Source organism: Lygodium microphyllum, chromosome 4, assembly GCF_053477565.2.
Source record: "Lygodium microphyllum isolate KBCC chromosome 4, Lygodium_microphyllum_v1.1.10, whole genome shotgun sequence".
Classification (NCBI taxonomy): Eukaryota; Viridiplantae; Streptophyta; class Polypodiopsida; order Schizaeales; family Lygodiaceae; genus Lygodium; species Lygodium microphyllum.
In genome coordinates, this window is record NC_141138.1 from 107,215,732 (window position 1) to 107,233,725 (window position 17,994).

At 42.6% G+C, this 17,994-nt stretch overlaps 1 protein-coding gene across 3 annotated transcripts in view; it reads left to right on the forward strand.

Moving 5' to 3' along the window:
* Nucleotides 1-4,340: 4,340 nt before the first annotated feature.
* LOC148037445 (uncharacterized) overlaps nt 4,341-17,994 on the forward strand; it is a 76,380-nt gene continuing 62,726 nt past the window's right edge. For 2 of the 3 annotated variants that reach the window (XM_087676384.1, XM_087676383.1), the window contains exon 1: nt 4,342-5,188. In XM_087676384.1, coding sequence (XP_087532510.1) covers nt 4,661-5,188 — 528 coding nt within the window. In that variant the 5' untranslated portion in view covers nt 4,342-4,660. Of the gene's footprint in view, nt 5,189-17,994 lie in introns of all 3 variants that reach the window. The other variant, XM_087676385.1, reaches the window with a different exon arrangement.

The following is a 17,994-nucleotide window of genomic DNA, read 5'->3' on the forward strand; positions in this document are numbered from 1 at the left end:
ATTGTGTACTCTTAGGATGCATCTGGTTTTCCTTAGCTTCAATTTCATTCACCCATATGAAATATGATTTACTACATTTTCTCAATGCACGTTTAGCATGTGTATAACTAAGTAGTGGAAATTTATTAAAGGTGTGCAATCCATATAATGTAATTTGGTTTCCGTTAAAATGAATTTTCATGGAATGTGTGGAATAATCTATGTCAAGGTTATATTTGTGACGCAAAGGCATTCCTAAAATAATATCACTAGCTTGCAAATGCACAACTAAGAAATTTCTATGCTCAACATAATCACCGATTTTAATCTCTAAATCATGCACTACTTATGTACCATTGTATCTAGTGCCTAAGAATGCAGCCTTTATGTGACAATGAGTTGGAACAGTAGGTAAATTCAAAATTTTTACCAACTTTATGGAATTAAAATAATGTGTGCTTTCATCATCATGCAAAACAATCTTTTCTTGACCATGTACAAAACATTTCATGGTTAATAACGAATGAGGATATGACATACCTTGTAAAGTATCTGAAGCATCGCCAATATCATCATCTTCAGTGAAGTCTAGCATATCTTCATGGTCCTCGTCATCAGTTGCTCCCAAGTGATTGATTTTAATAGCTTGCTTCTTGGATTGACATTTCACTATTAAGTGTCTAAGTTGATTACACTTGTAGCAAACCATAGGCTTTGCTTTGGAGACATTATTGGTAAAGGCTGGAAATTTGGGTATATTGGGATTTGGCTAAAGGGAAGGCTTAGGGTTTAAATTTGTATTTGATGGTAAAGTAGGAGGTTGAGTCCAAGGTTTACGAAAAGGAGTAGAGCGATTTTGATTGAATCTTCGGAAGTTAGAATTGAATTGCTTTGTACCAAAGTTACCATTAACTGAAAATTGTTGTGGTTAATTTTCTTGTTCATGAATTTTATCCTTCACATCATACGCTAAAGAAAGCACATCCTCCAAAGTCTTTGGCTTGAACATATTCACAAAGTGACCAAGCAAACTGGATATATAATTGCGCTTGTGGATTGCTTCAAGAACATATTCAAGGATTCGAAGTTGAAGTAAGGCACTCGAGAAACACTCAGTGTATTGCAGGATCGATTCACGATCTCTTTGTTGCAAGAGATCCCACTGTTTGATGGCTTTCTCATGGAATTGAGGTGGAAGGAAATTCTGTAAAAATTACTTTTGAAAGGCTTCCCAAGTAGAGGGACAATCAATACTCTTGTGGATAACAATTCACCATAATGATGCTCTGTCTGCTAGATGATTAGTGACACATTAAGTTTATCTTTTTTAGCATATTGCTCTTCATGAAAATAGTTGTCAAATTGACTGATGAAAGCAATAACAATTTTGCCATCATGTTGCCCATTAAAATTATAGAATTTAAATTTTCTTTTACTTATCTTGGCCTCTTTCCTAGGAGCCTGTGCATCAAGTATCGTATCAATAGTACGTTGAATAACATCTTTAGGTTGCGCTCCCTCTTGATCGAAAGTGGATCGTTGAAGTGTAGCCAATTGTGCCTACAAGTTTTAACATGCTCTTCGCTCTTCTTGAAGCTACATCATGATTAGATCCAATTTCTGCTCCATAGTCGACTCTGGCAAATCGCCTTCGTCCATAAAATCGTCCATATTATGATCCGACATCTGGGATTTGATGAAAATTCGTCACTCATCTTCTAGTCACACGTGAAGAAGATCAACACCAACTTGCTTTGTTTATTCGTAGGTCTTTGCTTTTACGATCTTGCTTTTCTTGGGTATGGCAATTGAAAACGGTCTTATTCTAAGTGAAATAGTCTTCCACATAGACTGAGCGTAACAGTCTTCTTGCTGTGAATTTGCTTAACCAAGTTGCAGGTGGGAACAGGGGTTTCCTAGAACTTCAAAACCGGTTTGGGAATACCACAATGTAAACACTTGTTATGGAAGAGATTGATAATTGAAACTTTAAGCTTGAGATTAAGCTTAGAAAATATCTTAAAGCTCTTTTTAAAAAAAAGCTTAAGCAAATTGTTGGCAACGCGCAGGACATCAATACGTTCTTCATGGAACCGACAGCGACGAGTTCATATCGAATTACTGATGTGAGGCATTAGAGTTGAAGCTCTCTTTAATCTTAAACAATAAACTTAACAATTCCCATAAAGCTTAACACTTTCTTGGTGAGAAAAGACGTCTTGAAGAGGAGACTTCCCGATTGGTCCTTCGTCTCATAGGAGAGGTCCTTCACGATTAGAGGGTACATCAAGGGGTTCTTCACCGCCAAGAACACGCTTGTGTTGTCAGTTCAGCCTGTAGAGCCCGTTCATTCGAGGAGCTTCGCCTTCACGCAAGATGGTAAGTGATTGGAAGCTCTTGATCTCAACTTCATTTTGACACTAGTGGTACGCAGATCAGATGTGGTATACATGTGTAGTGAATGACAGAAGGTCCCCAAGAACAAAGAACTCTATAAAACCTTCATAAAAGCAAAAGAGAATTTGCATGACATGAGACCAAAAAGACAAATTGGATGCAATCTCTCCCATGCGTTGTGTGAGCACTTCACAAGGCATGTATTTATAAATTTATTTATATTCAAGCCCAAAAATAGCCCACTTTACAAATAGCATGCTTTTGCTTTTGAGTTTTCTTTTGCCCAATTATAGAGTAAGGCGTTTGGATGTCCAAAAGTCGGGCTGTGCCCAAATACAAAGATCAAATAATGAAATATTTAACTGAGTGCCTATGCACATACAAGATAATAAATGTTTTGTCAAGCGCTTTAATAAATAAGTACGCTTAAATAAATATTGGTGCCACACCTTTAGTAATAAGGCATGTGCCTATAAAAAATAGTAATTCTTCTAGGCATTTAGATTCACGTCATCACTCGGTGCTACCCAACGCCATCACCGCCTACTCTACACATCAATTGAAGCATTCACAATTGTTAGAAAATAATTAGATAAAACCCAACAAAAGTGAATACCTAGCGGTCTTCAGCTACAAAATAATTAAATAGGTTGGAACTTTGTCTTGACCTTAATTTAATTCGAATGCACACTCTAAACTCATAAACGTCCATTAATTTGATATGTATTTTGCGGAATCACCTACTGTGGAATCACCTACATGCACATTAAATTAATCTGACACCTGTAAAGGACAGGCGTCCCTATCAACTTCTCGCACAAGGAATCCACCTTGTGTACGAGCCCCGACAAATAAATATAATCACGGAATCCACCGTGGAATATGCCTCTTGGCATCAAGATTAGTCCCAACCTAGTCGTTTTTGAATATTTGAAATGAAAGTAGTATTCTCTTTTCCACATGAGCCATGGTTACATCAAATGATTTTTCTCTCTCTTTCCTAGCTATATTTGCATAAATAATCTCTCTCTCTCTCTCTCTCTCCCCCCTTTTTTTAAAGACTCATATTAAACTCTACATTTGTTTGTATTTCACTTCTTTCATTTTGCTTGAGCTTTCTCCTCATTGAGCTGCTTTTGTTTTGCCATTCAATTTAAATTGATTACAATTCAATTATGTTATTGCATGTATAATTCTTTGACATTACATACATGTGACTATTGAATACTTAATGAGTATCAAAAAATGAGGTTGAATGCCCGGGTTCACTCATTGTTGTATGTGTGTCATATTTACGTTTCCTCCTTAGTATTTCATTTTGTATTTTTAAAAAAGAAATAATTGTGTTGATTGTATCATTACAGAATTCCAAAGATCAGAAGCTGCTGAGGCATAAATGACTTTATGATTATACTTTTCCACCCAAAGCATAAGACCTATATTTGGCACTTTAAAAGACATACAAATAAATAAATGTTTGGCTCACATAAGACCTATATTTGGTACTTTTAAAATTTGTTTTATACCTTCAATTACGTTAAAAAATACATCATTATTTGTGGAGCGTATTGTTTGTTGGGTGCAAAGTACATTGATTAAGTTTTTATGAAGGAAGCCCTTTGCCCCACAAAAATGCAAATAGAGTGAGGTATAGCCTTGTGAGCTTCGCAATGATGCCACAACTGCTCAAAGTGTGGTTAGCAAGCCTGACCATGCCACATAGTATATAGGTATGGTAGATGTAGCTATAGCTTAGAGTTGGGGCATGCCCAAGCCAATCAACTTGAGCAAGGAGTTTCAAGTTTGTCTTGTGTGGGTCCCATTATTTTGAACCTTGACTTCGTGAAAGAAGATACTCACCAAGTAGACAAATTACCTCCATTTTTAGAGGTACTTTGTTTACTAGCCATAGCAAATGCTACTTGGTAGTATTTACAAGGTGGCTTCTTCTTCTTCTTTGACATGCACATACATTTCTCTCTCCTTCCGAATAGCCATGATTGCAATGCTTGAAGTTGCTGCTTGGCAAGGTGCAGGTCGATAGACCTGGGCTCTTATAGATGTGGATCAATTTAGTGATCGAATTACGGTGAGGAATCTTTAGGCGAGGGAACCGCCAGCTCCGAGAGCCGAGCGCAATTACCAACAATGTACGACAAGCTGGGCGCAATCCAAATCCAGCAAAGGGGTTGGAAGGAAAGAAGACAGCGAGCTCTGCCATGGGTATGGTCGTAATCCAAATACAGCAAAGGGGTTGGAAGGAAAAAAGACAGCGAGCTCTGCCATGGGTATGGGCGATCGATGGTCGAGTAGGGCGAGGGTCGATCATATGTTTCAGGACGACAGGAGACGAAGAGTAGGAGGTGGTGGTCAGGCATATAGTAGGCGCCACTATCGGCGCCCGCTTCTTTCTTCTCCGGTGGGCCATTCATTACAGAGTACCAGGGATGGACTGGGTAACCGCCAGCTTAGTAGTAGAACCATCACATGGCCAGCAGACGATGATTTGCAGATTTCAGCAGCAGCAGCAACAGCTACAGACCTGCCGGTGGCCCATCAGCACGGAGCAGACGTGATCGGTACCAACTATTTGAAGCCACCGAACAATGGCCATACCAGGACTGTGTCGCGGAGCAGTGCCACATCAGCTGTCATTTGCAGGGGCTCTGCTGTCATTGTGGGAGGCCTCGCTATGGCAGCCAAGCTTGCCACTGCTTTTGTTGCCCGGGTCTTCTTTGGAAAGGCATGGTCCTTTTTTCAAACCTTCAGTTTGTCTACATTGTTCATTCATCATCACCCTTCTGATTTCAAGGTAAACTGTTCTGTCACCTCCATCTTGTCTGTCAATCACCAGGCCTTTTTTCAAACCTTCAGTTTGTCTAAATTGTTCATTCATCATCACCCTTCTGAAGGCAAGTTAAACTGTTCTGTCACCTCCATCTTGTCTGTCAATCAGTTCAACTCAAGTGTTGAAATTGGACATTCAACTTCGCATGCCTCTTGTTTCAATTGCATGATTTAGCAACTCATGGAAGTGCAGCAAGTGCTGCAAATGTATGTGAAAACAAACAACATATGGATATTTCATTTACCTGGATGTTGAAGTGCATCTGCTTCCCATGCATCTGTTATTTGGCAGCATGAACACTTTCAGAGGTCTATTGAACAAGCAAATTTATGCTGAAAACAAACTGCACAATTTTATTTTGTTTTTGCAGTTGTGATGTGCCTTTTTTTTGGGGGGGGGGGGGGGGGGAGAGAGGGGTTTAGGCCTTGACATACATAGGCGTCTGGATAGTCTTTGAGCGTCGTGTTTGCAAGAGCATAATGCCATGGTAACATGGGATGATTAGGATGGGCCCTTTGATGTGGGAACATTTCTTGGACTTGTCCTATTCAAGGAAATGGCCGCAGAAACGGGGATGTCTTTGATCCAATCCTTGACAGGGGGGATGGTCCTCTTTGCCTCCATTAGATGGGGTATGTGGTTTGGGATAGGTACAAAGATGGTTAAACTGCCCTAAGCTTTAGAAAATAGTGACAATCCTTGCAGGATTTACATGATCTTGGGTAGCAGCAAGCTACTAGTAGACAGTGATGAATACTTGGAAGTCTTGTTATGGAGGCATTAGAGACTCATAGAAAATGCTAGTCCAAGCCATCCTTTTACTTGTCCTCAATTACCTTCAACATACTATTTAAATGATCGAATCTTCAACCCAGAGGGAGAGGCACAACTATCAAAGCTGCAAGCTAACAAGAAGTTGGAACTTGTAGCTTAAATGGAACATATCGACATGGGTACAATGGGATATCGAATGTCTATGCTTGGAGAATTGTTGTAAAGTATATAGATCACCTATCTCCTTTGCTGACCATACTCCATGAGGAGTTGTTGCCTTGCTATGTTTTGTTATTGCCCATCATTTGGAGGCTGGCATCTTGTATAAGGGAGCATCCTCTTGCTTCCTTACAAAACGGTGTTGAGACGAGAATAGGCAGCGTGGTGCGCCATCTTCGAATTACCCGTTCCTTTGTAAATCCTCCTCAATCTAATACATTCTCTCACTTTCATTCTCAAAACTCTCTCACTCTCTTTTCTTGCAATCGTGTTATGTTGTGATGTGACGTGTCGTGCCGTGCCGTGCCGTGTCGTGACGCGCTGTGACGCGCCGTGTCGTGCCGTGACGTGTTGTGACGTGACGTGTTATGTTGTGCCAAAACCAACTTGGGGATATTTACCTTACGCACTCCTAGTGTGTAACACTTGGTATCAGAGCCTCTCCTCACGCGAAGGCAGGTCCTTCTACGGGCGTGGGAGTGATCATAGTGGAAAGCTAATTGTGTCATCAAAAATGGGTGGACGCAACAAAAATAAAAGTGCGGCTAGAGAGGAACGAGATGAAATCTCGGTAGCTCTTGGAATTGGGGCCAGTAAACCTCAAATGGAGGTCGGGGATGAGTACCCGACGGAACATGAGGATGATTTGGATGCAGCAGTGAAGGAAAGGGTGGCGCTTCGTAGGGAGCCCAACTCAATTGAAGCCATGCGGGGTATGATGCAAGATCTTTTGGCTACAATGTTACCCAAAGCTATGGGAAAAATTCAGGCTGAAACAGATAATGAAGTTGAACCACATAGAAGACGCAGAAAGAAAGACAGAAGGGATCGGGATGATTCGTCTTCAGATGAAATGGGAAAATTTAAACCACAACCTCCGAACAAGTACAGAGGAGAAAGAGACTCTGTCAGCTTAAATAGATGGATCCGTGAGGTGGATGGGTACCTCAAATTGATGAAAATTTCAAGCCGCCGCAAAGGTCTCGCAGCAGCTCAGCTATTGGATGGAGAAGCGGCTAAGTGGCTCATGTTTGAAGAGGAACAGCACGGAGGCAAGCTTTCTTGGGAAGATCTACAGAAAGCAATGATCGATTATTTTGTTCCCAAGAATGAACCCTTCAAAGTCAGAGACGAATGAGTGTGACGACGACCTCTCGGTGCCGTCTTTGGGTAGGCAACACCCACCCTATGGAGCCTGCCTCATGAGGGATCACCCTCTATTCGGTAGCCCCACAGCAATGCGGAAGCGTTTCTGGAGGTAACACGGAACGCGACACGGAACGCGTCACGGAAAACCGCAGGTAACACGTAACGGGCAAGGTAACACGACACGGAAATGAGGTAACTCGATATGTATATTATGAAGTGCAACGGAGGCACGAGAATAATTACAAGAAGCCAAGAAGGCTAGAGGGACGAGAAAATCACAGACAGAGGGTGGACGCTATCAACTTGCATACCACGACGCCATCATGTGGGTGAGGGAGGAGTACTACCCTCATACACACCTCTCCTTAAAAGAACGACGCCCTCGTGTTCAGTGTGCAAATGAATGGACTTGCACGCAGAGCGGTGTGTTGAGACTCAAAAGTTCGGGGGTCTAAACATGTCTCACTATCAAGACAGCCAGTGTCTGCCCGCTAGACCTAACCTATGACCACAAACTTGGGGGTCTTTGTCGACTCAATATCAAGCCGACCAGTGTCTTCCCACTAGGTGCCATGCCCACTGACTCAATTACAGGTGTGGAGACATGGTCTTGTTGACTCAAAGAATGATCATCCACTGACTCAATTTACAATTGTGGAATGATCCCAACCTGGCTGACTAGGAAGAGAAAATACTATTGGAAACACATCAATTCAACCATCTGCTGACAAGATTTACAATCACAGAATGGAGAATAACCAAGTTAAAACAAGTTGTGTTCACTTGAAATAACTGAAGGTCCTGACAGTATGAGTGTGCAGAAACTGTCAGTGGACTGAAGAGACGAGGCGCGTAACTCAGCTGGGAGTGTGCCACGCCATGAATGCAAGGGCCCATGAAGAGGCGCCCTGAGGTTGGTTGAAGAGACGAGAATAGGCAGCGTGGTGCGCCATCTTCGAATTACCCGTTCCTTTGTAAATCCTCCTCAATCTAATACATTCTCTCACTTTCATTCTCAAAACTCTCTCACTCTCTTTTCTTGCAATCGTGTTATGTTGTGATGTGACGTGTCGTGCCGTGCCGTGCCGTGTCGTGACGCGCTGTGACGCGCCGTGTCGTGCTGTGACGTGTTGTGACGTGACGTGTTATGTTGTGCCAAAACCAACTTGGGGATATTTACCTTACGCACTCCTAGTGTGTAACATCTTGCTTGGAGGAATTGCCAACTTTAATTGGGGCAACATTGGGCCAGTTGGTGGTTCCATTTGTGCAATTCCTGGGTGAAAATCAAGGGGCAATTGGCCCAAATTGCTTGTTGATTGTATGTACAGCAAGGGGCTTTTGGATCAGCAATGGAGATTGTGGATTCTCAACTCGTACTCAATCCATTAGCCATTAAAGTTAAAGAAATACGGAAAAGCTCCAATTTTGGGGTCAATTGGGTGTTTATTGTCTAAGATTATTAAGGTAAATTGTACATTTCAATTTTTGTTTATTTGTTGATTGCTGTAATTAAGTGCTTAATTAGGGAATTACCACCCTGTCCAAGGACAAAGGCTGGTTTCAGTGCATCACTGAGATACTTATTGCATTTGGCATGGCTGCTTGCAAGACCATTTATTGCCCCATGGAACTTAGTTGCATCTTGCTATCATAGCTTGGTTGGATTGTTGATTTGGCTCATTCATACTCGATTAAACATCTCTTATCGTGTGGCTCTTTTCAATTCTTTTTGAAGAAGCCCTTCCTTACCTATTGGTAGGCGGCAATTTGGGCATTGTAATACTTATAGGAGGGCATGCCTTCACATGGTATTTTATTTGGAGAGGGGTCACACTCTTAGGCTGTGTAAATTCAACTTGGATAAGTGATAATGCCACTTGTAGGTATATTGCAGATTATGCCTTTTGCCTGGATCTGGTGCAAACTCTTGGGGTAGTAGTAAGTAGTCTACCGTTGCCCTTTCTCCACTAGAGGTAGAGTACTTGTGCAGCTGAAGAGGTAGTTTTACTTCATAGGATATTAGTGGACATTGAATTTCCTTAGCAAAGACCTCTTCTTTGGTGCAACAACTAGAGTGCTCTTGCCATTGTGAAGAACCTTGCATATCATGTTCTCACGAAACACATCAAGGTCTGATACCATTATGTTTAAGAGCATATCTTGGTCTGTTTTTTTCTGCATATCATTATTGATTATTTCATGCAATGATTGCTTTTGTGTAGTAGTCGGCCAGTGGCCAACTTGATTATTTTACTTGTATTTTTCGGCCTATTTATTGCTGGCCTGCCGTGGTCATCATTCACTCGGTTTTTAGGTGGAGAGAGAGATTGGCTTGTGGAGATACATTTGACAGCCCATGTACATAGTTGCCTTCTTCATTTCAGCATTCATCTACTGCAGATTTCTACGTTTTGTTTGCTCTCTTTTTTCTCTCTCCCTCCTCTCTTGTGTTCATTTTCTTTTAGTCCGGTCATACGCTTCTACATTTGTTGCATTCTAACATGGTATTAGAGCAATGTTGAAGGGCTGACTAATTGTGGGCAGACCTGAATGGAAGATTTCAGCATGAAAGTTTATATTTTCAGCGTTTGAAGGGTGAGGTGAATAGGTGAAGCATGGGAAAGGAGTGAAGTTGCTGTTTTTGGAGGATTTTGCTGTTCGTGAAGGAGAAAAGGCTGTATTTTGGAGGATTTTGCTGTTCGTGAAGGAGAAAAGGCTGTATTTTCAGCCATTTGGAGTAGATTTTGAGTTTTCATCGCCTCCGGTGGTTGAAACAGTTCACGATGAGCAGAGGAAGCCCTAGCAGACATTGTTTACAGAGGTATGTTAGAGCTGGACAGCTGGTCATTCCTTGGACAGCAGGCAGGAGCAGCAGGGCAGATGACGTGGCAGATCGGCCAGGAGCAGGTGACACATGGCAGTAGGTTGGACAACACAACTGTTAGTTGGCTGCATTTAGTACAGTTAACTTGGTTTTTCTTATGATTTCTTATTGGCCTATTTATTGGCCCTAATTTTAGTAGTCTTCTACAGTTGTTTTCATAGATTTTAGGTTGCAGACCATGGAAACTACCCTTGAGGCTGACAGAGATTGAGAACTTTGAGGTGGAGACATATATAGTTATTCTCTCTGCACTCGTGTATATTTCTACACTCTTATATAGCATTCTTCACTGCAAATTTTCTGCGTTTCACTTACTCACTCACTCACTCACTCACTCACTCACTCTCTCTCTCTCTTCTCTCTGTTCACTCTTTGTCTTGGTCATTTGCTTCCGGATTGCTTCACTCTGACATGGTATTAAAGCTTTGAAGGACTAACCTAGGGTGGACCCATTTGAAGAGGAGATTTCAGTGCGACACAAGGTTGCGTTTTCATCGTTCAAGTGCGAGCAAAAGGGCTGCGCACCAGAACAAGGTTGAGGTGAGCGTGGGCGTGCGAGAAAGGAGAAGATTTGTTGAAGCTGTTGCTGGTTTTAACTGTTAGAGAAGGCTGCGTTTTGGGCCTTCAAGTGTAGATTTAACATTTCCATTGCCTCCAACGGGTGAAGGAGCGGGATGAGCGCACCATAGCCCTAGCAGGTTGTATTTTCACAGTCAAAGGGGGTTGCTTTTTGTGTTTTGTGCCGACATTGTAGGTGAAGATATCTTTTAAGGCCGAGACAGAGTTTTAGGCAATCATGGACCGGAATGTGCTCGTCTTACTGGCTCTTCCATCAGATCAAAGCTTGATGGCAAGAATTATTGCATCTAGTGGATCATGATGCTTGCCATTCTGGAGTCTTATGATTTGGTAGAGCTTGTTACGAAGGCTATTTATTGTCCTTCTTTGTGAGCCAAGTCTTGATTCTTTTCCAGTGATAAGGTGGAGTTGGCAAAGGCTCAGGCACATTGGGATAAACTCAATATTTGCATTTGCTCGTTTTTATTTCTCTCATGTACTACAATTGCTATATCTCTCATATTGAGCATTTGACGGTAGTCCGGGAGATATGGCTGGAGCTTGATCAGATGTACAATCGGATTACTGTCATGAAGCGCATTTCTTTGGAAGTGCAGATGTGGACCAGGAGTGCCAACAAATCATCTTCTATGCGGGAGCATATCAACAAGCTAAGGCAGCTTCAAATGCGGGTTCAAAATGTAGGAAGGTGATTACATCTAAAGACATGGTGATAACTCTTCTTTTACAGTTACTACTCCATTTCAGTGGTTTTTATTTTTCCTTGATTGCTTTAGGGCAGTCTGAGACTCTTCGATGGAAAGAGTGGTTCCTATGGTCTTGGACCAAGAGGAGCAATTGAGAGGGACCAACGCTTCTAAAAGTTAGTCCTCTTAAAAGAAGGGAAATGACCAAAAGGAGGAGGACAAATCCAAGAAGGACAAAGAAAAGGAGTCTACTTGCCACATCTATGGCAAAATAGGTCATTGAAAGAAAGATTGCCCTAACAAGGAAAAGAAGAAAAACGAGAAGAAGGAGAAATCTTCAAAGGATTTTGGAGCGGTGGCTACTCCTTCATCAGTTGCTTTTCTCCACTTGGAGGTGGTTGAGGATTTGACCTTGATGGCTTCTGATGCTGCATTGATGGCCCCAAATACTCAGGAGTGGATTGTTGATAGTGGTACCTCACGGCACATGACTCTCTCTTCAGTAGGTATTGCTCATTTGCGGCCTTTGCATGGCCAAATTCTCATCGGTAATAGTTCGTCTATTTCTATACAGGAACGGGGCGACATGCATCTTATTCCAGATGGACGAGGTGGTGCCCATTCATTTGAGGTGCTTTATGTGCTAGCCTTGCAGTATCATCTACTTTTGGTGCACAAGATTTGTGCCCTCGGCCTCTTGGTGGAATTTGATGTGGATTTTTTTCGGATTCTTGACCATGGATCAAGACAAGTTCTTTCTTGAGGTTATGAGGAGAATGGAGTCTACAAGTTGTAGACTTCTTTTGCCTTGACTTTTGTTCTTCTTACCTTACAAACTTAGTCCGAGCTTTGGCGTGCTTGGTTTGCCACCTTAATTATGATCATCTTCAGAAGGCGTCCAAGGGACAGCTTGTTCGAGGTTTGCCAGATATTGTGGTGAGCTAGCAACATTGTGTATCCCGCATCCGTGGGAAGCAGACTTGTGATGCTATTCCCAGCAAGGCTTTGAGGCAATCCTTAGCACCCTTGGAGCTTGTTTCTACCGATCTTTGTGGACTAGTGAGGATGGAGTCCCTTAGAGAGAGCTTGTATTTCATGCTAATTGTGGATGATTACAATAGGATGACATGGGCTTATTTCTTGAAGTTGAAGTCGGAGGATTTCTCCAACTTTAAGGATTGGTTGCTCTTTGAGGAGAACCGATTGGGCTGGAAGCTGAAGACCTTACAATTGGATAAGGTCGGAGAATTTGTTTCTAATGAGCTTGCTTGTTTTTGTGTAGATCGTGGTATTCACTAGGGGTGTTTGTAAATACAAACACCCCTTAGGAGAATGGCATATTGGAGAGGAAGAAGTGCAGTGTGATTGTGATGGCCCATACTATGATGGAGCTTCGTCAAACACCCTAGTGTCTATGGGTTGAGGTTGTGGCTACCATAGTTTACATCCTTAATTTTCCCCTACCTCCGCTGTTGTTGGTATGACTCCATATAAGGTGTACTTTGGGTCTAAGCCAGATCTTTCTTATTTCAAGGTTTTTGGTGTGATGCCTATGTTTACATCTCGAAGACAAAGCGTGACAAATTTGAAGCGACTTATAAAAGATAGGTGTTTGTGGGCTATAGCTCGCGCTCTCAAGGCTATCAATTGTATGATCTCATTAAGTGAGATGTCTATACAAGCCGTGATGTTAGGTTCGTGAAAGCTCCAGCCTTAGAGAGGGGTGAGGAACACCCTGTTCTTGGAGATCTTGGTGATAGCTAGGCTGCAAGAATTGTTTCTCTAGAGCCTATGTCTCTTGAGGACTCTTCTTCGACCGAGGAGCTTAGTTCCGAGCCACCGGATTCATCAATTGCTCTTTTGCTGCCGGTGGATCTTCTAGACACTTCAGCAGATGGAGAGCGATGAGGCGAGATCTGACCTTCTCCTCATTGGGCTTGTGACACTCTTCGTTATGCAGGGATTGAGGGGGTCCCTAAGGAGTGGCAACCGCAGGATGGCCTGCAGCGTTCTCAAAGAAACCAAGCACACCACACTGAGCTTGTTTACACTAATTATTGTTTGATGACTCGTGTCATGCAGGATCGGGAGCCCACTTTTGCGAAGGAGGCTTTATACCATGATCATTGGCAGAAAGCGATGGAGCAGGAGCTAGAGTTGATTGGGAGGAATGATATTTTTGGTATCTTATTCTGAAGTCTCCTCATAAGAAGATCATTGTAATCAAATGGGTCTTCAAGACCAAGTACCATAGTGATGACATGTGGACAAGCACAAGGCCCACCTTGTTGCTAAAGGTTTTGCATAGCGCCTAGGCATTGATTTTCATGATACTTTTTCCCCTACCGCTTGGATGGCTACTATTCGTGTCGCGCTTGCCTTGGCTAGCCATAGGAGATGGTCGGTCTATCAGTTGGATGTGAAGTCTACCTTCTTGAATGGGGAGTTAAAGGAGGAGATCTATGTTGAGGGTCCTCCAGAGGCTTTGGTTCTTTTGATGGTATGGTTTATAGGTTGAGGAATGCTCTCTATGGCCTTAAGCAAGTCCCCATGCTTGGAATCGAGAAGATTGACTCGTTCCTCCAGTAGAAATTTGTCAGAGTGAAGCAATGCAGAAGTGAATGACCAAGACAGAGAGTGAGCAGAGAGAGAAGAGAGAGAGTGAAACACAGAAAATTTGTAGTGAAGAATGCTGTATAAGGATGCTGAAATATACAAGGGCGCAAAGAGAATATTTGCATATGTCTCCACCTCGAAGATCTCAGTCTGCGTCAGCTTGGAGGGCAGTCTCCACAATTTGCAGCCTAAAATTTGTGAAAACAATTGACCAAGACTGCTGAAATCAAAGTCTTTAAATAGGCAGAAAAAAATGCCCTAAATAATCCAGGTCGGGTGCATTTAATGTAGCCGATTGGATAGCAACTGTCCGATTGACCAGTTGCCATGTGGCACTCCACCTGCACCTATCACCTGCTGCATCAGTTGCTCTTGTTGCTCTTGCTTGTCCAGGGAATGTCCAACTCTAACACCCCCTCTTAGATCCTAGACACGGCAGAAGGCTAAGGGATGGTGTGCTGTCAGAGTAATGCCTGAGGAAGCGCCTTGGTAAACAAGTTTGCAAGATTGTCCTCTGTCTTGCAGTAGACCAGGGAGATGGTGCCATCGAGAATCTTCTCCTGAATGAAATGGTACTGGATCTCAATATGCTTCGTCCGAGCATGAAACATAGGATTCTTGGCCAAGGCAATGCAACTCTCATTGTCGCACTGTAGAATAGTAGGACTTGTCGGCGGGCAGCCAAGTTCCTCCAAGATCTTGCAAAGCCTCACTGTCTCACATGTAGTAGAAGACATCGCCTGATACTCCACTTTAGTCAAAGAGAGATCAACCGTAGGCTGCTTCTTGCTGCTCCAAGAAATAGCACTAGCACCGAAGGTAAAACAATAATCTGTGGTGTATCTCCGATGATCCACATCACCAGCCCAATCGGAATTATTCCAACCTGTAAGGACTAGGTCCGTAGCACTTGTACCAGTAGGATAATAGATCCCAAGATTAGGAGCCTCATAGAAACCACAAAATCCTCTGAGTAGCTTGCCAATGCACCATCTTGGGTTCACTCATGAACCCAACCAACACACCTATAGTATAACATAAGTCAACACAGGTATTAAGAAGCTAGATCAAGGAACCAACCAATTGTCTATAACGGGTAGCATTCGCCAAGGGAGAATCAGAATGAGCTGTAGCCTTCCAATTCGGGTCCATAGGAGTTGTAAGAGACTTGCATCCCTCCATCTCACATGTAGCCAAGAGTTCTTGTATATACCACTGCTGGGAGATAAAGATCCCCTTTAGAGTCTAATAGATCTCATGACCTTGAAAGAAGTAAAGAAGTCCCATATTCGTGATCTCAAACTTCTCATGAAGTGCTGCCTTTGTCTGCTTGACCATATGAGTATGATTACCTGTCACAGTCAAGTCGTCCACATAAAGGACAAACAACACACGACCTCCATCTGAGGTGTATACATACAGCTGGGGGTTGGCTTTGGAATACCAATACCCTAACTTCTCCTAGAGGAACAAGTCAATCTTCTCATTCTAAGCACGGGGAGTTTGCTTAAGGCCATAAAGAGCCTTCCATAGTACACCTTACCATTAGAAGAACTGAATCTTGGAGGCTGCTCAACATAGATCTCCTCCTTCAACTCCCCATTCACAAGAAGGTAGACTTCACATCCAACTGATAGACTGGCTATCTCCTGCAGCTAGCCAAGGCAAGAACTATGCAAATAGTGGCCATCCGAGCTGTAGGGGCAAAAGTATCATGGAAATCAATGCCTAGTTGCTGTGCAAAGCCTTTAGCAACAAGGTGGGCCTTGTGCTTGTCCAATGTGCCATGACTGTGGTACTTGGTCTTGAAGATCCATTTGACTCAAATGATCTTCTTATGAGGAGGCTTCTGCACAAGAAACCAAGTGCCATTCCTCTCAATCGACTCCAGCTCTTGCTCCATCGCTTTCTGCCAATAATCATGCTGTAAAGTCTCCTTCACGGAAGTGGGCTTTCGATCTTGCATGACACGAGTCATCAAACAATAATTAGTGTAAACAAGCTTAGTGTGGTGTGCTTGGTTCCTCTGAGAATGACGGAGGCCATCCTGCGGCTACCACTCCTTAGGGACCTCCTCTATCCTTCCATCACGAAGAGTGTCATGAGCCCAACAAGGAGGAGGCCGGATCTTGCCTCGTCGCTTTTCATTTGCTGAAGTTTCTGGAAGGTCCACCGACGATGGGGGAGCAATCGGTGAATTGGGTGGTTGAGAACTAAGCTCCTCATTCGAACAAGAGTCCTTTAGAGGCAAAGGTGTAACCATCCTTTCTTCCGTGGATGGGTGGTAAATCCTTGATTACAACTTAATTACAGCAGCAAACAATAAATGCAAATCTGAAAATACAAATTTACCTACTGATCTCGGACAATGCACACCCAATTGGCCCCAAAATTGGCTCCCCTTTTGGTATTTCTTTAGCTTTATTGAGGAAAAAGTTGATTTACAATGGGATTCTCCCGATCCCCTTCGCAATCCAAATTCCCCTTGCTGTCCAAAGTGACCAACAAGTCTTCAATCTGATTTGCCCCTTGATTCGGGCACTTAATTGGCCTTCACCCACTTCATAGAGGATGGAAAATGCCCCAAATTCAATTATTTGTTGGTCCCTCCACTTGAATAGGCTAAAAACAGCTTCATCCTTGTTGAATCCAAGTCTTGGAGCTTCCATTTTTTGGCACGGTTCTCAAGGTTGCTGCTTAACCTCAATTTCTGCTGTAAATTAGGGTTTACATCAGAGAAATTTGCAATTTCTCAGCCTCCAAGGGTCCAAATGTTGAGATCTTCAGAGCAAGGTTGTGAAATGGCTGGGAGATGAGAGAGAGAGCTGTAGAGAGGGAATTCAGAGTTTTTTCGTGAAGAATGACTGAAAATCAGTCAAATGCAGCTGCTGCCCTACCACAATAGCTTGTAGATGCAAAGAACTGAAGAAAATCAGTTATTTACTGCTGTTGCCCCATCTCAACAGCCTGTAGATGCTGTCACCTGCTGTTGATTGGTCTTCTCTTGGCCTTGGTTGCCTCAGAAGGTCCTCCAATGGCTGCAAATCAGACCAGTAGCTTCTCCTCCCTCTCTCTTATAGGCTGAATTTATAAAAATGCCTCTGTCTAGCCTCTAAAAACGTTTTTTAGTCTTGCATGGGCATTTTTGACAAGTGACAGTCTTCCCAAATGGTTTTTCTAGCATTTTTCATAATTAAATATTAGTTTTCAGCCTTTAAATTAATCTAATAATTATTTTGGTGCCTTGAAAAATAATTTGATTGGCCAATAATTAAATTAGCTAGGCAACTTTCATTCTCGAGTGTCTTTGCGCCATCTTTGACCATCAGATTGGCGTTGGATACTGTTAAACGCCACTCCTCTAGTGTCACCAAGTGACACTTATGGCCAAATGGATGACCTAGGCCAACAATTGGCACTAGATACCACTAAGTATATGTGTGGCATAACTTATAACAACTTTTGCCTTTGACATCCCGTGATTTCCTGGAGTCCCGAGCTTATAAATTTACTCTAACCCTAGTTACACCTCACGTGTGCAATGTTTACTTAACCATGTGATTAAAAATTAATCCACATGTTAAGTGAGGTTTAAAAAATACATGTCCTCATGACAGATAGTCACTCTTGGGAGAGGGCCATGCAATCATAATATGCCTCACTATAGAAAAATCATACGTGGGATTTGATTCCTTTGCCTAGTGGAAAACGTGCTTTGCCATGCATGTGGCTGTATAAGTTGAAGAGTACTCCTTGATGCTCCAAGCCAGCCTATGAGGTCCGATTGGTTGATAAGGGTTTTAAGTAGGAGCATGGTGTTGACTTCAATGAAGCCTTCTTTCCCGTCGTCAAGATGACTA